Raw genomic sequence first — 18,826 nt, forward strand, 5'->3', positions numbered from 1 at the left:
GCGGCCAAGCCCGCGAAGACTCGCCACCTTCATGTCGCAAATTCCAACGGTTACGCAGTTCCCAGCCCCCGTAACGTCGAGGAATTTGTGGCATTTCGCAACGGAGTAGTTCTTGGGTCAGTGGTGCCAACGGTGGACCACACGCCTCTGCTTTGTTGGCCTTGCGAAGGTGATAGATAAGAAGTATGCTACAGTAGATCTATCCACACTCGCCCGGGTCCCTTTCGCGTGTTGACCCTCCTTTCGTTCATTCGTCGTTCGTTCGTTTTCTGGTTGTCCTCGTCGTTGCCCTCCTCCCTCGGCTCAGACTCGGGGTCGCTCTCACTACGCTGCCGCCTCCGGGCTCCCACTGCCCCGGCACGCGGTCCACGTCAGCCCGCCACACGCTATACTGCCGATGATCCAGATCACCGCCAGCACGCAGAGTGCCACCACCTGCGCATGTGGGGAAGAGAGACATTCATCCGAGCTCGATCAGCGGCTGCACTCAGTGGCGCGCGGTGCGCAATCCGATGGTGTGGCGTGACGTGGCGTGGCGATCCAAGCATTTCTCATGGCATGGTGTGGCGATGCGAAGGCGTGTGACGACAAGTGCAGTGTGCACACAAAGTGGAGGGAGTCGTACGAGGGCAAAGGCGAGAGAGGTCTTGAAGTTGAGCCAGCAGTACTTTCGCTTGGTCTCGGCGGCGACGAGCTTGAAGCTCTGGCCGGCGTCCTCCATGGTCTTGGCCTTCCACGCGAGCTCGGAGAGGTCTTCGCCTCGTCGGATGGCGCGGTCGATGGTCTCTCGCATGGTCTGCTTGACCCTGTCGAGCTTGCGCATGACCTCCACGATCTTCTCCGTGCTCTCGGTCGAGTAGTAGACCATCTTCTTCTCGAGCGTGTGCTGGAACTCGTCGTTGAGCTCGTAGGGCTTGGCGGCCTTAACGCGATCCACGTCGAACTTCCTCAGGAACCGCTCCTTCACGTCGCGCAGGAAGCCGAAGGCGATCTTCTGCTCGAATTCGGGATGGGCAGCGCAGATGAAGATGAGGCCGTCCTCCATGATGTAGTGGAAGGAGTAGGCGGTCGTCGTGAGCGTCTTCATGTGATTGTTCTTCAGCTGGCCGCTGATCTTCTCCAGCATCTTCTCCGTCAATTGGCCGCACTTCAGCGCATCCTTTCGCTCCTCCACTTCAGAAGGGGGGATGATGGGTGATGTGGCTTGTGCCAATATCTTGGTTTCGAGAGAGATGAGGCAGAACACGATGAAGGTGTCGGGACGAGGGAGAGGAGCATTTTGGTTGAATCCTACCATCTCGTCTCCATCTTCTGTGCCGCGTGAGGGAGCGAATGGAGGGGCGGGGTTGCCTGCGGGTGGTGATTTGGCGCGAGCCAGGGGCGCCGCCATGTGTCGAAAATGGAGGGTAGAAAATGAGGAAAAATAGAAGTTGAGAAGAGAAAAATAAAAAGAGCGGATTTAGTGGGAACGGGCAGACGGCTGTCAAGATGGAGGCCTGAAGATGGAGGCCGCAGGCAAACTGTGCGAACTGCCGCTTCTAGATTGCGTGCAGAGGGGCTGCTTCTTGTTTTTCTTGTCGACGAGAATGATGATCTTTCCCAGCGTCATTTCCCTTTCTTTTCCTTCGGGCGCCCACGGCCGCCACCCCAGGTTCGTTGCCCGCACCGTTGCTCCGCGCCTTGTGCTACCACTGGTCGTCCTCTTCGGCATCACGGCGTGCACGGCTTCTGGCACTTGCTCCAGTTTGAAGGAGAAAAAGCGAGCTACGTTTTTTTGTTTATTGATTTATTCGTAAAGCGGCCGCTGCCGTGCGTCGTGTGGCGGAGTATTCAAAGGCCTTTCTTGCTGCCGACACGAACAGCAACAAAAGGAGAGATAGAGAGATCGAGAGAGGATCCAGACAGGCAGCCCCAAGCTCGACGAGATTGCGCCTTGAAGAAGCCTGCGAACGAGAACGCTGAATGATGGCCCACCCCCTGCACCGACCATGAACGACCGGACTGAGTCTACAGAGGTACGCCTCATCCATCCCAGACAAAAACAGTAATCGCGTCACAGTTTGATGGAACAAAACTGGCACTTCCCTTCGCGGAGTGTTGGCGCGAGAGAGCATGGGTCATAGGAGAGAGATGCTTGCATTTCGGTCGGGGGGTGATTGTCGTTTTTTTTTTTTTTTTTTTTTTTTGTGAAACATCTCCCATCTCATTCGTGTTCCCTTTGGTTTTCCTCCACGAGAAGGAAGCGGAGAGCCCAGCAGACGGCCTCACCAACACCACCGCCACCACCACGCCCAACCTCCCCGCTGCTCCCTCCCCGCGAGTCTCGGGCGAGAGCCACCACTTGAAGAAGAAGAGGAGCGAGAACGTGGGGGAGAGCGAGGTGGTGAAGGCCAAGAAGGACAGCAAGGACCACCGTAAGAACGGCGGCGGCGGCCAGAAGAAGAAGTCCAGCGAGCGCCGAGAAGCGAAGCAGGACGAACGCGAGGCCATGACCACCGGCAGCGACCCCGCACCGCACGACACCTCCAGCGGCGGCACCAAAGCGGAAGACGGGAAGCCGTCGCGCCACAACGACGACGACGACGACGACGCGGGGACCAACGACGCGCTGCACCCGCCCACGCCCTGGCCCGGTCGGCTGCACGGACAAAACAACAGCAGCAGCAGCGGAACGGTCAGGACGACGGCAGCGACGGCAACGAGCAGCAAGAGGCAGAGCGGTGACGCCGCCGGAGGCGAACCGGCGGACAAGCCCAACAGGCGGAAGGAGAAGAGACACGAGAAGGAGGCGGCGGCCTCGCCGGAGGTCAAGCCCTACGCGGAGCCCGCGCACGCGTCGCCGCCGAGCGACAAGCGACGGAAGGAGGAGAGGCGCAAGGAGGAGCGACGCACTGATCATCTCAAGGTGGAGGCCTGCGAACAGCAGCGGAGGGCGTCGTCGGAGCTGCTGCGCGGGCACAAGGAGAAGGGGCGAGCGTTCTGGAACAAGGAGCGGACCCCGCGTCGAGGCATACTCGTGCGCTCCCTGTCCGCCGAGCAGCTCCCGACGACGAGCCACAAGAGCTCCCAAGGGTGTCTCGACGGCGACGTGGTGCCGCCCAAGAGGAAGAAGGCAAAGAAGCACAAGCGCAAGGCCCTTCAGGACGAGGGCGTCAAGTTCGACAAGGTGGTGGTGCGGCACTACCCGCGAGAGGTCGCCATCGGCGGGTGCATGCTCGACCCCGACCAGGGACCCTTCCTCGGTAGGCTCCTCCTGTCGCCTTCTTCGCTCTTTTGTTCGCTTTCGTTTTCGTTTCGCATGCGATCAAGTTTAACGCTTCTCTCTTTCTTCGTCTTCTCTCTTTACCCATTAGGCATCGGGTGGGACTGGAAGCAGGAGGAGGTGCACAACTTGTACTCGTTCGAGCGATTGCGCGATCCCGACCGAACACACATGGCGCGGGCCATCCCCTCGATGGCCCGGCAGGCGCTGCTCGTGCAGTACGGCCTCAACGAAGAAGAGATCCGGGAGATGATCGCCGAGATGCGGCGCAAGGACAAGGAGCTTCTGCGAGGCGGGTCCATCGGCATCCTCCCCTCCTTCTGGCCCTGGAAGAAGGCCGGCTGAGTTTGGTGAACGTGCCGTAATCAAAAAGAAAAGGAAAAGGAAAATAATTGGAATGTATTGAATGTGCCAATTAGGGGGCAAATTGGGCAATTCCTTGCACGACCAATGCGTGGCCGGGGGCGTTGCGCCGTCGGCAGAATTTAGACAGCAGGTCGCCCACGGCGAGTCACCCCTCCTTCAATCAAGGCTTCCACATCAAGTCCTCAACACCTCCTCTCTCGATTTTATCATGGAAACCCCTGAGAAGCCCGAACGCAGTGACGCCGAGTTCCAGCAGTCGCTGGATGCCAGGCAGAGGGAGGTGAACAACGCGCTCAACACGTAAGGCCCCTCACCCCCAGTGCCACCACCGCCGCCACGCCAGCTTCTTGCCTTTGTTTGCGCTCTGTTCAGTGCGATCGCTCTTGGTCGCCGCGCCTGGCACCAATGCGGGGGTACCGCTGAGCCCACCAGTGAATTAATCCTTTCTTTTCCTATTTTTAAGGGGTAACCCTGGTCGCGCTCTCAGTGCCGCCCTCCAGGACCCTCCTCTTGGGTGCAAGAACCAGCAGATCAGGGTAAGCTCGCTTTTAATGACAGAATTGAACACTCTTTGTTGTTTTAATCGATTCCAATCCTCTCAATGTTGTTCTGACATTTGTAATTGGCGCGGATTGTAGGATGCCAGCACGCAGGCTGTGGTGAACGTTCTCACTTCGGTCAAGGATGCTGACATGCAGAAGAACATCGATGCTCTCTCCCCCACCGATCTGGACACCCTCATGAAGTACATCTACCGCGGTCTTGAGGACGGTGAGAACTCGACCTCGCTCCTGAAATGGCACGAGGCTGTCACCAAGAAGGGTGGCCTCGGCTGCATCGTCCGCGCCCTGGCTGAGAGGAAGGCCTTGTAAAGGAACCCCCCACTCCTCTTCTGTTTTATAAAAATCTCCCCCACACCACTTGTTCAATCCATCACGCCCATCACAAGTAGAAGGAAGAGCACGTAATAAATAACAGATGTGTTTCATTTTTTGTTGTTAAAAAAAAACGCAAAAGATGTGGAAAAAGGTCACGCACAACACGATGAAGCAAGCGCATGCATTTCTAGATCTAGATGCCCATTCCTTCCGTTTCGCGGCACAGGGATTCGTTCTTGATGTCGGCTGTGTGGTGTGCGTGCCGCCAGCGGCGTGAAGCAGTAAGCACCAGCAAATGAGGGAGCAGCAATAAACGACACAAGGTAGACCAACTAACAAGGGATGAAGAACGAAGAGCAAGAGAAGCCGGTAACGCACTCTTCTCTGGCACGTTGTAGGATACGCCAATTTGGCTGTCCTTGATGTTGCACTTCTCCTTCATGTACACGTTGTTGCAGACCACAGAGCCGTTGATAACGCATCTGCAGCAGCAACCACATCGCAGTTGTCAAAGAAAAGAAAAGCCTTGGGGTCAGGGGCAGAGGCGCGTACCCAGCAGAGATGGTGACGTGGTTCATGATGACCGAGTTGATGATCTTCACTCCGTCGTGGATCACGCAGTGCTTGCCAATGACCGACTTCTTGATCGACGCGCGCTCACCGACGCGGGTCCCCTCGCCCACCACGCACTCAGCGCCCACCTTACGAACGCCAGATCATCCTATGTAAGCGGTTCGTTTGGCAGAGGCGCGCAGGGCAAAAGCGCAGGTACCTGTGTCTTGGGACTAATGACTGCAGCGGGGTGGATGTACGAATTCTTGGTCACGGGTTCCAATGGCGAGTAGCAAGCGCCTCGGCTGGCGATCTGTGCGATGAACGTCAGGCGGCGCAAACGATCACACTAAAATGGGTGGACCAGTCGGTACATCGAGGTTCATCTGAACGTAGGACTTGATGGTGTTGGCTCGCGAGCAGTAGCCGCCCTCCATCGTGTACGCGAAGCAACGGATCTTATCGGTGGTGTCAACGCGAGCAGAAGTCATGCTGTAGGCCTTGCTGAACGGACGCTTGATGGGGGCATCTTCTCCTGTTGTCGTTGTTGCCGAAGATGTGGTCAGGGCGACGCACTACTTGGAAAGCCCATAGCGAGAGAGAGAGAGAGAGAGAGAGACGCTCGTACGAGTGAAAGCTTTCCGGAACTGGCATCGGACGAGGTAGGGGATGAGCTCGCCCTTGATGCTGACGATCTTCTCCTTCCTCGCCTCCAACATCGCCAGGGCAGCTTTGGAGAAGATGTAGAAGTGGGCATCGACGAGGTTGGTGTGGATCGTCAGGCTGTAGTTCCTGCTCAGGAGTGGGACATGATTCAACGATGAGTTATCCGGCAAGGCCACGTGTGCTCGCAAAGGGAGTTGAACGTACTTCCTCAGCAGCTTCTTGGAGATGCGCATCTTGTTCTCAATGTCGGCGGCAGCCTTGAAGTAGAGCAGCCTCTCGCCGTCCTCCTTCAGGCCCACGTAGTCCATGAGGCCGTACTCGTTCTTGGTGTCCACGACGGGGCCGGTTGCGCCCTCGACCGGCTTCGGACGGCTGATGAGGAGCGTCACCATGGCGTCCTGCAGCCGATGCAAGTCGGCCATTCCGTGCAGGAACTTCTCGTCCACCACCAAGTCGCTGCTCATGACGATGAAGTTGGTCTGTGCACGGAGAGCCAGCGTGAGCGATGGGACCGACTGGGCCCAGGTAGCTAGCCTGTCCGCAGCAAGAAGAACACCGCCCGGAGTACGCGGCATAAGAGGGGAGCACCTTAATCTTGTCCTTGATCTGGAGGAGGGCTTCGGCAGTGCCCATGGTGTCGGCGAGGAAGTGCCAGTCTACCCTGACCTTGCCCTTATAGATCTCGTGCACGTAGGATCGCAATTCGCTCGAGGCCTCTTCTTGCGCGACAATAATCACCTCTGCACCACATGGTAGAATCAAACAGAATTGAGAACAGGGCGGATTGAGCAGCTGCCGGGAACACGCACCTGAGAAGCCAGCCCTCTCCAGGAACTCCAATTGATAGGAAATCATGGGGCGGTTGGCAATGGGGAGCAGTGGCTTGGGGATTTCAGTAGATAGGGGCGACATCCTGCTTCCGGGTCCTCCTGCAAGAAGCACCACCTGAAACTCCACTGCCCCCACGCTCGACCAGCTAGCAGACGGGTCCTTCTCCAGCACCTGCATTCTGATCGATTTTTGATTCTAATGTTGATTAATCCAAAAAAAAAAACAAACAGAAAAATGGAATAAAAAAGAGCGCGCCACCTTACGAACCCAATTAATCGCCGTTGGAAGAAAGGGCAGAGCAAACTTCACCGGGCAAGCGACCACGCCGAGGATGAACCGCTTTGCCTCTTTTGTGTGCCTTCTGGCACTCGCCTTTTTGGCTTGTCTCGTCGCCTCCGTCCATGGTGACTTTGCCCCCGCCGGCTTTGCTGCGCCGGTACCTCCCGCTCCTGTGCTCATCCTTCGCTTGAAACTGGTCTTTGGGGGGGGGGATGCGTAGTGCTAACCCCACCCCACCTTGGTACCTTGGCACAGTGCGGCAATTGTGGCAACTGCCCCAACAGGCAGGAGTGCGTGCCGTCGCAGTGCAAGAGCTGCCCCGCTCTCGTGTCGAGCTTCTACCCCTACAGCAACAACCGCACCCTCATCATGAAGATCCACGTCAACAACAACCACACCCAGGGGGACCAGATCACCTACTACGCCTTCGTCGAGAAGGTCTACCAAGTACGTACCAACCAACCCATGCACCTCTGCCTTTCGCGCCAGGCCTCTCTTTCTCAACACCTTTTGTGGCCCTATTGCAGGGCCGCAGCTCGGGCAACGTGGTGCAGATTCTGTACCAGAGCATGAAGGACCCCTGCTACACCAACTACTTCAACGACTGGTACGCCTTGCGTAGTGCACCACCTCAAAGACGGAGCGCCCGTTCGCTGACTCATCAGAGCGGACAGGTACGTGGTGGCGATTCCCTACGCCACGATGGCGGCCAAGCCTTCGGTCTGCGCTGACCTGCCCGGCGCGCCCGAGTGCTTCTTCATCCAGCTCAACCAGTGCTACTACTTCAAGCTCTATTCGTACGCGCCATACGTCGCATGCACCATCAGCGGTGACCGCCATCTCTCACCTTTTCCACCACGCGCACACCTTGATCGCGCAGGGAGCTGACCAAGGGCGAGCTCCAAGTGCTGGCCGCACACGGCAACTGAGCGGGCGTCAAAGCGAGGGGGTCACCGTCCACTTCCGTGCGCTTCTGTTCGTGACTCACCTGTTTCTCATGAACTTCATTGCGGAGGAAAGTCGTGGCCTAGACAACTGTTCCGTTGAATGTACCAAGCTCTCTTCTTATGTTGTTTGCATCCGGTCCTATCCCCTAGTGGCATCACGTTGCTGTTGTTGCTGTAGCTGCACGCGTTGCCGAAGGGACGCCACGAAAGTGCACAGAAACTCGTAAAGACCGTCGAGCCCTCGCTCCTTCAAGAACTCGACGTAGTGGAACTTGTGCACCTCCTGCATGTGACCACATCATCATCACCGCCGGTTAGATAAATGTTTGGGGGGAGAGGCCGTGCTGTTAGCAGGGTCCGGACCTTGATCATGTCGGGATGCAGTGGAATGCGCGAGGGTCCTTCGGACTGCTGCTCGACGGCGCGCATGTACTCGAGGGCGAAGTTGGAGAACACGATGGCGTGCGTGAACGACAAGCACGCCGGTGCATGCTGGCTGCTCAGTTGCTGGACCATTGCACTGGTGTATCGCCCCCCCCCCAATGTGCCAGTGTGGGTGTCAGTAGTCGCCACGCAGCTCCACTGGGAGAGGGGTGGTGCACACTCCGATAGGCCGAGGGTCTCCTTGAAGCCAGGCTTGCCCGTGGTGGGGTCCTGGGTAGGCGTGAACAGCCTCTGCCGCCACAGGGCCACCGCAAAGTCCCAGATATAGGAATTGAGCTGCGCGCTCTGTGCCGCGAGATCTTCCGCGACAATCGCCTGCAGGCATGCGCGTGTTCGTCCTCGAATGAGTTTCTGTCGAGGGAAAGAGTGGTGGGTAGGCATCGTGTCCGTACCTTTCGCTTGAGCTCCTCAAAATCGGATTTGTAGGACACGAGCGCGCCGCAAAGGCGCGACACCGGCATCGCGGTGTGCGCAAAGAGAAGGCGGTAGACCAGCCCCTCCGATGGGGGAATGACCATCGGCACCTGGAACCCAATGTGTAGCCGCGATATCTGGACATATCGGGGGCGTAGAGTGAGTACGACCAACACACCACGTTCCTCCCAAGGGTAAGAATCAGTGCCAGCGTACCGTCTCGACAAAGCAAAGGGCCGCGTGCTGCACCACGGCATGGTCTCGTTCGGCGAGCAAGCCCAGCACGCACATCCGGTCCACGTACCTACACAGGTGGAGTGGGGCATGGAGTCATCAGTCGCTGGCCATGCACCGTGAGCGGATGGAGACCTACCGAATCAGCATATACAAGGGTCGGTAGTGTAGGGCCACCTGGGCCACGTCGATGTGTCGTCCCCTTTTCTCCTCTGACGAGTGGTAGGAGCGGCGTGAGAACAGCGAGCGCACGAGAGCGTTGGTGGAGACGGCGGCGCGGGTACTGTTACTGTACCTGTGGCTCGGCGGAGTGGCGGCGGGTTGTCGGGGTTGGTCCAGTTGGGCCAATCGTAGGTGGTCCACCGCTTGATGATGGCCGTGAAGCAGTCGAGGAGACGAGCCTTGCCCAGAGTGGTGGAGGTGAAGAAGAGCGCGGTGAGCGGGTTGAGCAGGTTTTCCTGCAGGTCGGCAAAGGCACAGCCATTGGCCAGCGATATGAGTCCTGTGTCCCCCCCCCCAAGCCACAAGAGGTTGCCCGTCATGAGTCTCGCGGAGGATCTGAAGCGCAAGTGACTAAAAAGTAGGGGGCACTAATGTACCGAGAACCTCCTGGCTGTGGTCTGTGCCGTTCCATCGCTCGATGTAGCTGTAGAAAAAGCGCTCCAGTGTAGGGACGAGGCCCTGAAGAAGCCCATAACCGGAGGTAAGGAAGAAGATGAAGCGAGGCTCTGTGTGGTCAAAGAGGGTGGACGTACGTTGTTGGCCCGGCCGAAGTCGATAAGTTTTGATAGGAGGAATCGCAGGCGGGCTTCGTGCTGGGCGGTGGTGGAGTCCTTCCAAAAGACCTCCTCCTCGAGAATGAAGCCCAGCCAATTTGTCAGCCGCCCCACCAGGCTTCCTGTCAAGTGGTGGCCCATGCGTCGCACCGTCAGTCCTCAGTCCAGCAGCCGTGTCAGCGCCGAAGAGGGGTCAAAGCATACGGTGGGGATAGAGGGCCACATAGTGATGGAAGAAGGGACTGCGGAAGAGCGTGGCGGCCTGCGCGGGTATCTCGAGCTCCTCCAGACCCTTGGCGAAGTGCGAGATGGACGGTTTGACCGCACCGTTCTTGGTGGTCTTGGGCTTGTTGCGCTGCTGCTCGAAGCTTTCGCGCCAGTCTGTCCGGCGTGCAGCGAGAGCCAGTGGGGGGTTAGGTGGTCCAGTTGCAGTGGAGCGCAGTGAACCCAAGGTTTATGTGCGTGGGATGCGCACCCCATTTGGCCGACTCGGAGGTGCTCTCGTCGAACGGGGTGGTGAAGGGGTCGCCCTGCAATTCGATGATCCGCAGATACAAGTCGCGGCCCGTTCGCTTTGGCTGAACAGAACCGAGAAGATGGTAAGCACACCATCACATTCGTTCGCTCGCTGGTGCTGCCGCTGTGCCCGCGTACCTTGAGGAGGGTGTGAAGGGGCTTGGAGCGAGACGGCAGTGCCACTGTGACGGCCGAGGGCTTGTACTCTTTGTAGAGGGCCAAGAGTACATCGACGGCCGGCTCGGGTCCGACTTTGTTCCTCAGCTCACATGTTCACATAAGTTAAGGAGGTACCACACGTCATCACACAACAGCTGCGAAAGGCGTGTAGATAGAAGAGCGTAGCACGCAGATAGATCGAGAAGGGTGTGAAAGAGGATATAGCTTGTGCACGCGCCAGGTGAGCACATCCTGTGGCCGGGTCATTCGATAGAGCAGGTTGCACAGCAGCGGTCGCAGCGTTTCGTATTCGATCCAGTGAAAGATCACTCCATACAGGCTGTGCACCTGATGTGTGGTTGCATGCGGTGAGACAACCAATGCTGTTTGGCGAACTGTGGCCCGTACTCCAGCGGATAAGGAGTGTTGGGCTCGCGAACCTTGGCGGTCGATGCTAGGAGATCGTAAGTGACGACCATCCATTCGAGAGCCAGCCACTGTGTTGCGGGCGAGAACGCAGAGAAAGCGCCTAACACGCACACGCACACGCACACGGCAGGCGTGTAAGATGCCAACGCAAGCAGACCACGAGCGCCTTCACACGACGAAGGATTGCGCACCCAGAACGAGCACAAAGCACTCCTCGTCCACCTTCTCCTGCGGGATGAGTGCCTCGAGCAACCGCTTCACGAGGGCGTCATCTGGAAAGGCCGCAGCAGTCATCAGTAAGTGGCATCGAAGAACGGAAACCATTGGTGTCGGCACTAAGCTTCGTACGAAGTTGGTGCTTGGTGAAGAGCTCCACCACAATGCGCAGCTGGCTCTTGGTGAGGCCCCACTCCCAGGCGAAGGTGCACAAGTTTTGGACGTGAGTCTCCACCTGCTCCTTCCCGGACTGGGCATCGGCGGACTTGTTCTTGCCACGCGCGCTGCGCTTCCCCGGCCCAGCCGTCGCTGTGCACGATTTAAAACAATTTAAACAATTAAGTATAATGAAATAATACACACTATGAACGACATCCGTCACTCCTTTGTGGCGGTACCCAATTTCTTGAGGAACCTCAGGGCGGCCTCGAGAAGCGGAGCGGCCTCTGCACGGCTCATCTTCAATCGTAGAATCAATTTGTTTCCTTTTTTTTCTCTTTTTCTTTTGGCGTGCATTTACTGGAATAATTTGAGGCCAATAACATCAAAAGCCCCTTCGATTCAATCGCAGGAGAAGACGATGGAGGCGCCACACGAAGAGGTGAAAATAGAAAACCAAGAGCAGATTGAAGACGTTGGTACGCCAATCCTGCCATCCCACACGCCTTTGTCGGAAATCATCGGACCCGCCTCGCCGCTGGCCCAGCGATTGGCCCTCCTCGAGAAGTCCCTCCGTGTCCGTACAGCCGAGGACCTCCTCAAGGTGCCCAAGGCCGAGCTCAAGCGCGTACTGCCCGGGGCCGCCGTCGAGGCGCGCAATCTGCTGCACGAGGTCTCAATCCATCTCTGCCCGGCCCCACTGCCGGCCCTCGCCCTCGCCAGCGACCCGAGCTTCACCCACAAGCTCAAGCTGGGCTGCCCCCTGCTCGACCAGTGCCTCGGCGGCGGCCTGCTGCCGCGCCACATCACCGAAATCGCGGGCGAGGCGGGCAGCGGCAAGACGCAGCTCTGCCTGCAGCTGGCCCTCCAGGTGCAGCTGCCGCCGGAGGAGGGCGGGCTGGGCGGCGGAGCGATCTACATCGGGACGGAGGGCAACTTCCCGCAGCGAAGGCTCGACCAGCTGCACGAGGCCTTCCGACACAAGCACGCCCACGTGTTCCCGCCGCGGCGCAAGGGGTTCGACCTGCGCGACAACATCTACATCAAGCACGTCGGGTCGATCGACCAGCTGTTCCACTCCATGCTCAAGCAGGTGCCGCCACTGGTGCAGCAGCGCAACGTGCGGCTGGTGATCGTCGACTCTATCGCCGCGCTCCTGCGCTACGAGTACGGCAGCGGCACGAGCCAGATGGTCGAGCGGTCGCGGGTGCTCTTCTCGCAGGCCAACCAGCTCAAGCAGATCGCCGACCAGCTGCAGGTGGTCGTGGTGGTCATCAACCAGGTCTCGGACTACGTCGATGACTCGCGGCTGGTACTGTCCGACTTTGCCGCCCACAAGAAGCGCGTGGTGCCCGCCCTGGGTCTGGCCTGGTCCAACTGCATCAACTCGCGCCTGCTCCTGTCCAAGACACGCTCCACCTACCGCGGCGCCGTCTCCTCCTCCACAGTCTCCAACGCGTCCGATGATGGTACCCTCTTGTCTAAGCCATTCATTCACTTGATGGCCTCGCTTGCTCACAACAGTTCATCTCGTGCCGTCTCCTTGGTCGAAAGATGGCGAAGGCGAAGAAGGCCAGGAGCGAAAGCCAAAGAAGCGACGAGTGAGCAATGAGGTGACGGTGGGCATCAGGGACATGAAGGTCGTCTTCTCCCCGTACATCCCCAACAACTCGTGCTCCTTTATCATCGAAGGCGACGGCGTGCGCGGGGTCGAGTGACATACCTTCCGCCCCCTCCCCAACACTGTACAGCACAACTTTTTCTCAACTTCACTCCTCACTCGTGACTCTTGTGTCGTGTAATGGGTCATGATTTCAGTTCAATGTTTGGGGAGGTTGTTGTAGAAGTACAGCCCTCTCAACAAAACGCTAACAAAAGGAGAGGGAGGAGACTGAGGGTAACAAAGAGAGACACAAGACACACCCGGCGTCTTCGTCCGTTCCGGCAGGGTGCGTGTGCGGTGTGTCGTGCTCGGCGGTTGTTCGGTTGTTTACTCGCTGGGTCCGTCGCCGAGTCGGCTCCTGCCCAGGGCGATGCCCTTCCGCCTGGTCTCGGTGACGGCCTGGTTGGTCATCTCCTCCTTGTCCTTGTAGAAGAAGTCGTAGTTGGAGGGCGGCGGCGGTACGACGGGCGCGATGGAGGGGATGGTGATGCCTTCGAGGTCTAGCATCTTCACCTCGATCTCGGTCTCCACGAGCACCTTGATGTCGTCCAGCGTCTCGGGACACTCCATCTTGGCGCCGATCCACCCGCGCAGGCCGTCGGTCCAGTTCACGAAGTCCATCGGCGTCTGGCACACGAACGTGAGCGATTCGCCGCTGGCCACCGACAGCGCAAAGGTCAACGGCACAGCCTCCTCATCTTCGGGCTTCAGCTTCCTCTTCTGGAACACGGGGCACTCGACGCCCGCCACCACGCCCTTGAAGTCGGCCTGTTTCACTGTGACACCGCCCCACAATCAAATTGTCAGCACGTGAAGACTGCGCGTCTCTCTCTCTCTCTCTCTCTCTCTCTCGCACACGCACACGCACACGCACGCACACGCACACGCACACGCACACGGGGGCGCATACCGATATTGGGCAGCTCGCCGGTGGGCTTCTCGGTGGGGCTGCTGGTGTTGGCCCAGCCGAGGTGCTGCATGCTGTCATGCAATCGCAGGAAGACGTACTGCTGCGCGTTCTTGTTGCCCTTCTGCTTCTGGCCGTAGGCCTTGAAGGAGCAGCCCTCGCGCAGGTAGCCCAGCTTCTGGTTCTTGACCAGATCCGTCATGTTCTTCCTCACCTTGGTGCGGATCTTGTTGAGCGGGTCGGGCTGGTCGCCGGCCTCGACCGCGGTGTCCTCCTCCTCGTGCAGTCCCGTCTGCTTCCACGACGCCACCCGGTGGAACATCTCGATCGTCGCCGGGTTCTGCGCCAGCACGTCGCTGATCTGTTTCCTCACAGCCGCAATCACCTACAGATGGAAATTGAATACATCCATAGGGTCAGCCAAGCAGCAGCAGCATCTCGGGGATGAGAGGCCAACAGCAAAGGAACGAAAAGAGAAGAGAGAAGGGCGAATAGAGATGGGAGGCACGCACGTTGCTCCAGTCCATGTACGACGCGTTCATGTCGGCCCACGTGTGGTCGAGCACCTGGAATGCGATGCAGTACATCTCCTCGAACGCGTGCGCGTGGTCGAAGAAGATGTTGAAGATGGGTTTCGTGGGATCTGGGTGATGGCGTGCGAAAGAAAGAGAGAAAGAAAAAAGTTCGTCAGCGCTCAGTGCATTGACGCAGCGGCATTGTGAAAGGGGGGACGCGAGTACCTTCCGTTCCGATGTGAAGGAGCTCATAGAGCATCTTTGTGAGATTGATGCCGGCGACGGCGACCGGGTAGTCGTGGTCTTTTCGCTCGGACTGGACGGCGATGATCTTGCGCAGCTTATCGCTGTGGAACTCGGCCATGTACAACAGGTTGCTCAGGCCCAGCAGGCCCATGCCTCGAAGATCTGTCGCCGGATCAGTTCCCTGCCAGACCAGTCAAAATTAGCACGTGTGTCGTGCGTGTGCGTGTGCGGTGATGCGTGTGCGTGCGTGTGCGGTGATGCGTACCTGGAAGCCCATCGTCTTCCATTGCTTGGACACTCGGCTCTCGAGGACCGTGTCGGGGAAGACGAGGCTCCACAGCTTCAGGAGCATCTTTTCGTGTTCCTCATTCTCCTTGTCGTGGGCAATGTCGCTCAGCTGCTGCAGCTCCCAGAGTCGGGCGCGCTGGTAGAGGTAGAGCTGCTCCTTGAAGTTCTGGTTCTGGATCGTCGTGACTTGCTCCTACAGTCGTACGTGTAAATGCGTAGCGTGGGGCGGTGGAAAAATGAGCAATGAGCGGTGGTGGGAGAAGTGGTGGAAGAGGCGGCCAAACCTTGAGCAGCTTGTTGATGCCCAGATCGTCGAGGAGGTGAAGGAACTGCTTCTTGTGCTGGTCCGACGGTGTGGAGTTGATGAGCTCGCCGACGAGGGTGAGCGCGGCCAGCTTGACGTTGAGATCCGTACTGGCCAGCAGCCGCACCAGCACAAAGTAGGGCTTCTTGGTCTCCTTGGTGGCGTTGGCCCGGATGGCCCTGTCGATGGCGTCGAAGCCGTGCTGGGGGCTCTTCACCAGATGCGACACGATCTCGATTGCCCGACGCGACGCGGTCAAGTTCGACGAAGAGATGAACGGGATGATGTTCTGGAGGAAGGTCTCGTCGAGCTTCTCCCACCCGACGTGGTGGTGCATCAGCGCCTCGAGCGTCGTCAGCGCGAAGCCCAGTATGTTGCCCGACACCTCCTGCACGTAGGCGATCAACACCGAGATGCCGTTTCGCTCCAGAAACGCCACAGCAAAGTCCTTGTCCTGCCATTGCGCACCACCGCCACCGCCACCACACCGCCGCCACCACGCCACGCCGGCCCAGTCGAAAAGAGCGTCAGGGATCCCACGTCGTTTTATAGGGAGAGAAGGGCATCATCGTCATAATAATTACCAACCAAATATAGCAATAATAAAGAGTATGACCGGAAAGAAGAGGGGGGCGGAACCTGGAGGCGGCTCTTCATCTGTGTGAGGGCCTTGCGCTTGGCCTCTGGGTCAGAGCTCGTCAGCTTTTCGATGGAATCGGCGGCGACGAGGTCCGGCTTCAGTCGCAGACGGAGAGGGGTGCCGTCAGGCAGCTTGAAGTTGACATTGGTCACATTCTGGGCGACCAGGAAAGATATAAATGATTATTAAATTGTCCATACGGCTAGAGAAGCTTCATCTGGGATGAATCCATGGCTATGGTACCTCAGGTTTAATATAGGTGTTGTTGGTCTCGTTGAAGAGGGCATAATTGGCAGAGGGGTCGGGCGCCTTCAGCTCTTTACAAATGATGTCGATGTGTTCCGTCAATCCCACGTCCCGCTTCAGTTCGTAGAGGGCGATAGTGCCACCCCAGTCGCACGAGATCGAGATCTTCATTCCTCCTCTCTCCAATTTAAAAAATAAAAATCAATGTGCCCCACGCTTCTGTTTTGTTTGCGACTGTGCCTCGAAATGAGATCGCCGTCCACAATTTTGCTGCAGCGCACCAATCACCACCCGCACTGTTCTCTGGCTCGAGCCAAGAACGCGTGAACACTTACGCCCCACCCAAGTTCGGGCGGTCGACGGCGGCCTTGGCTTGGGCGGCTAGGTGAAGGCGACGGAGCGAAGCATCCAGTAGAAGGTGCGACGCTCACGCTCGTGGTGGTTGGCCAACGCGCGACTGACGAGGCCCTTGGTCCAGCAGGTGACGTACTGGAAGTTGAATACGACGCGGGCCTCGCTACGGTCGCCGTCCTCGCCACCAACGGCCACGAAGAAGTTGGTCACGCAGTTGAAGGTCTGGTGGTGGTGCGACGCCGACAGGGACGTGGAGGTCGTCACGAAGGTGCAACCCAGCGCGTGGTAGCCACCGATGACCATGTCCCGCTCGCGCTCGACCACAGTGCCCAGCTTGTGCTTGCCAAGGCTGTAGACAATGAAGTCGCGCAGATCCTCCTGTGTGACGGAAGAATAAGACAATGTCCCGATCTTGCAAGACGAAAGAAAGAGAGAAGGTGATGAGAGACGAGACGTGCCTTTGTGCAGACGTGGCCCTACGGGTGCCCCGCAGGGTACTTGCGAATGAGGAAGAACTCCCACTTGTGGAAATCCTCCCCGAGCGCGGCGAAGAGGTTGCACAGCGTGTACTTGTCGTTGCGAAGGAGGCCGCTGCACAAGGGCGCATCGTCCAGGTCCAAGATGTACTGCCTGGCCACGCAGGAGTGCCACGTTGTTATATTGATTGCACCCAACTCACCACGCCCGACTGAGACACAAACGTGCAGAGGCTCTTATGGGTTACCTGAGCGAGAGGCCGGGCTTTCGCTTGTCCTTGAAGGCGTAGCGCTTCATCGCGGCCGTGCACAGGAACGTGATCTCGCTCACCCTCTCCCGCGGCTCCAGCTCGTCTTCGCCGGCGCTGGTCGAGGCTGTGCAGACCTGGGCAGTGTCGGGTTCCGCCGCGTCGTGATGTCGCACGATCTTGGGCGAGAGAGGGAAGCTAGGGAGGTCGAAAAGCGACATCGACATGTCGAGACGTGTGCTCCGCATCGAACCGCTGGGCGCCGCCGGCACGCGCATCTCGCGCCACCAACCGGTGTTGTGTCGATCCCTGCTTCTCTGCTTGCCGTTTCGTTGCACAGTCATTCTGGTCTTCGTTGTTTTGGCCTTGTTCTTCTTTCGCTTCCGTGTGGCTTCCTTGAAACGCGCCCGTTCCTCCTCTCGCCACTCGTCGAACGGATTGAAGGGTGTGTTGCGTTCCACGTACTTGCCGATCGTTGCGATCAACTCGGGCGGCAGCAGCTGGAGGTATGACGCCGGTGATGATGGTGATGATGATGAGGACGACGAAGAAGTTGTAGCGGTAGAAGTCGAGGCCGAAGGGTATGTGAATGAGGGGGTCTTGGGCTTCGCCGAGGCCAGCGGGTGAGGAGATAGCGCCACCGAGGCCCTGTCCGGTGGAGGCAGCACGTAGGCCGAGACGCGCCTGTGGAGGTACGGCAGAGCGGCCAGCGACGAGAGGATCGAGGTCGATAGCCACCCGTCTCCTTTGACGTCGGACGGTCGGCTCTCCTCTCTCGCCTTGCTCTGCTTCCTCTCGAGTACCTGATCCGCGCCAGGAAGTGGTCCCTTCGCATCTCCCTCCAGCGACGCCGCTGCGCTCCTCCCCTTACGCGCTGGCTGCGGTACCGACGCCCACAGCGTGTCCGTTTCCGCGCCCTCCCTCCGTCCTGGGATCTCGCTGCGCTTGTGGTTCTTCTGCTTGCGGTCGCTCGGCTCGGCGGGTACGGCGATAGAGTGCAGCTCCCACACGCGCCGCATGTTGGAGAGCTCCTTGCGCTCGCCGCGCATTGTTGGACCGTAATCATAGTTGAGCGGCGTGATGCCCACTTCGAGGAAGCCCTGCGGTGTCTTGTCGAGGATCAGCGTCACCAGTCGCTCCTCGCCCTTGACGATCGTCCCGCCCAGATCGCTGATTGCTGGAACAAACGTCATGAACTCGTGAGCCAAGCACCGATCATGACGGCGTACTTGCCCGAGGTGAAGGAATTGGCCATTGTGTACCATTAGGAAGGACCACCTTCTTGCTGCCGAGGAAGTGGTCGAAGAACCAGCGGCCGCGACAGTATAGCGCCAGCTCGAAGCAGTAGCCTTCGTCCAGCTCCAGCTCAAACGATTCGTTCCACACCGGACACACGCACTACAACCCAAGTCATCCGTAAGACTCTCGAGAGAAGGAGGATGCAAAGGAGTGAATCTGCCGTACGTTCTCAATAGTTCTTGTACGGAGGGCCGTGCTGCCCTGGTGCGTTCGATCGCTGATCTGACAGAAGGGGCTGGTGTCCTCCGGCCCGTTGGCTGGCAGCAGATGGCACGCTCGCATGATCCGTACTCTGACCTTCCGTTGCTGCACGTCTGGCGCCTCCACGACCCTCTCGCTTACGTAGGCATCACGATTCTCGGAAGCCTCTTCTAAGTGGAGCTTGCTGCCCACCCATGCATTTGCCATTGTGTGTCGCCCTCAGGTAGCTTAGCTTGTCTCTGGTGAATCAGATCTATGGATCGCCATTATGGTTGGCCCTTTCGCCATTTGAAATGGCCCTGGGCATCTCG

At 58.5% G+C, this 18,826-nt stretch overlaps 9 protein-coding genes across 9 annotated transcripts; 4 read left to right on the top strand and 5 right to left on the bottom strand.

The window, feature by feature from the left end:
* Positions 1-324: 324 nt before the first annotated feature.
* On the bottom strand, positions 325-1,609 carry ACA1_368150 (synaptobrevin protein; the record flags this gene model as incomplete). Its single annotated transcript, XM_004340086.1, has 3 exons — positions 325-435; positions 626-1,311; positions 1,531-1,609. 3 exons carry the CDS (start codon positions 1,607-1,609, stop codon positions 325-327), a joined length of 876 nt encoding a protein of 291 aa, XP_004340134.1.
* A 379-nt stretch (positions 1,610-1,988) lies between these two features.
* ACA1_368160 (uncharacterized protein) lies at positions 1,989-3,607 on the top strand (the record flags this gene model as incomplete). Its single annotated transcript, XM_004340087.1, has 3 exons — positions 1,989-2,015; positions 2,240-3,242; positions 3,354-3,607. The coding sequence occupies 3 exons, from the start codon at positions 1,989-1,991 to the stop codon at positions 3,605-3,607; spliced, it is 1,284 nt and encodes a 427-aa protein (XP_004340135.1).
* A 229-nt stretch (positions 3,608-3,836) lies between these two features.
* On the top strand, positions 3,837-4,500 carry ACA1_368170 (actin related protein 2/3 complex, subunit 5like, putative; the record flags this gene model as incomplete). The annotated part of the gene is made up of 3 exons (XM_004340088.1): positions 3,837-3,928; positions 4,092-4,164; positions 4,282-4,500. The coding sequence occupies 3 exons, from the start codon at positions 3,837-3,839 to the stop codon at positions 4,498-4,500; spliced, it is 384 nt and encodes a 127-aa protein (XP_004340136.1).
* A 199-nt stretch (positions 4,501-4,699) lies between these two features.
* ACA1_368180 (bacterial transferase hexapeptide repeat-containing protein) lies at positions 4,700-6,732 on the bottom strand (the record flags this gene model as incomplete). Its single annotated transcript, XM_004340089.1, has 9 exons — positions 4,700-4,752; positions 4,885-4,988; positions 5,059-5,207; positions 5,279-5,371; positions 5,433-5,593; positions 5,687-5,850; positions 5,929-6,258; positions 6,293-6,464; positions 6,534-6,732. 9 exons carry the CDS (start codon positions 6,730-6,732, stop codon positions 4,700-4,702), a joined length of 1,425 nt encoding a protein of 474 aa, XP_004340137.1.
* Positions 6,733-6,886: 154 nt separating this feature from the next.
* Positions 6,887-7,763, top strand: ACA1_368190 (uncharacterized protein; the record flags this gene model as incomplete). Its single annotated transcript, XM_004340090.1, has 5 exons — positions 6,887-6,991; positions 7,090-7,281; positions 7,362-7,441; positions 7,509-7,631; positions 7,715-7,763. The coding sequence occupies 5 exons, from the start codon at positions 6,887-6,889 to the stop codon at positions 7,761-7,763; spliced, it is 549 nt and encodes a 182-aa protein (XP_004340138.1).
* Positions 7,764-7,920: 157 nt separating this feature from the next.
* ACA1_368200 (uncharacterized protein) lies at positions 7,921-11,428 on the bottom strand (the record flags this gene model as incomplete). The annotated part of the gene is made up of 17 exons (XM_004340091.1): positions 7,921-8,064; positions 8,145-8,288; positions 8,355-8,510; positions 8,618-8,776; positions 8,856-8,943; positions 9,013-9,085; positions 9,169-9,375; positions 9,473-9,554; positions 9,629-9,771; positions 9,893-10,017; positions 10,160-10,227; positions 10,304-10,429; positions 10,559-10,664; positions 10,733-10,821; positions 10,958-11,025; positions 11,102-11,278; positions 11,368-11,428. 17 exons carry the CDS (start codon positions 11,426-11,428, stop codon positions 7,921-7,923), a joined length of 2,016 nt encoding a protein of 671 aa, XP_004340139.1.
* Positions 11,429-11,549: 121 nt separating this feature from the next.
* ACA1_368210 (DNA repair protein XRCC3, putative) lies at positions 11,550-12,846 on the top strand (the record flags this gene model as incomplete). The annotated part of the gene is made up of 2 exons (XM_004340092.1): positions 11,550-12,597; positions 12,683-12,846. 2 exons carry the CDS (start codon positions 11,550-11,552, stop codon positions 12,844-12,846), a joined length of 1,212 nt encoding a protein of 403 aa, XP_004340140.1.
* Positions 12,847-13,118: 272 nt separating this feature from the next.
* On the bottom strand, positions 13,119-16,108 carry ACA1_368220 (uncharacterized protein; the record flags this gene model as incomplete). The annotated part of the gene is made up of 8 exons (XM_004340093.1): positions 13,119-13,567; positions 13,702-14,083; positions 14,211-14,341; positions 14,439-14,640; positions 14,725-14,940; positions 15,032-15,505; positions 15,691-15,846; positions 15,935-16,108. The coding sequence occupies 8 exons, from the start codon at positions 16,106-16,108 to the stop codon at positions 13,119-13,121; spliced, it is 2,184 nt and encodes a 727-aa protein (XP_004340141.1).
* Positions 16,109-16,318: 210 nt separating this feature from the next.
* On the bottom strand, positions 16,319-18,722 carry ACA1_368230 (C2 domain containing protein; the record flags this gene model as incomplete). The annotated part of the gene is made up of 6 exons (XM_004340094.1): positions 16,319-16,640; positions 16,790-16,921; positions 17,016-17,818; positions 17,903-18,192; positions 18,278-18,413; positions 18,480-18,722. The coding sequence occupies 6 exons, from the start codon at positions 18,720-18,722 to the stop codon at positions 16,319-16,321; spliced, it is 1,926 nt and encodes a 641-aa protein (XP_004340142.1).
* Between the last annotated feature and the right edge of the window lie 104 nt (positions 18,723-18,826).

This window comes from Acanthamoeba castellanii, assembly GCF_000313135.1.
Source record: "Acanthamoeba castellanii str. Neff unplaced genomic scaffold scf7180000084664, whole genome shotgun sequence".
Taxonomy (NCBI): Eukaryota; Discosea; order Longamoebia; family Acanthamoebidae; genus Acanthamoeba; species Acanthamoeba castellanii.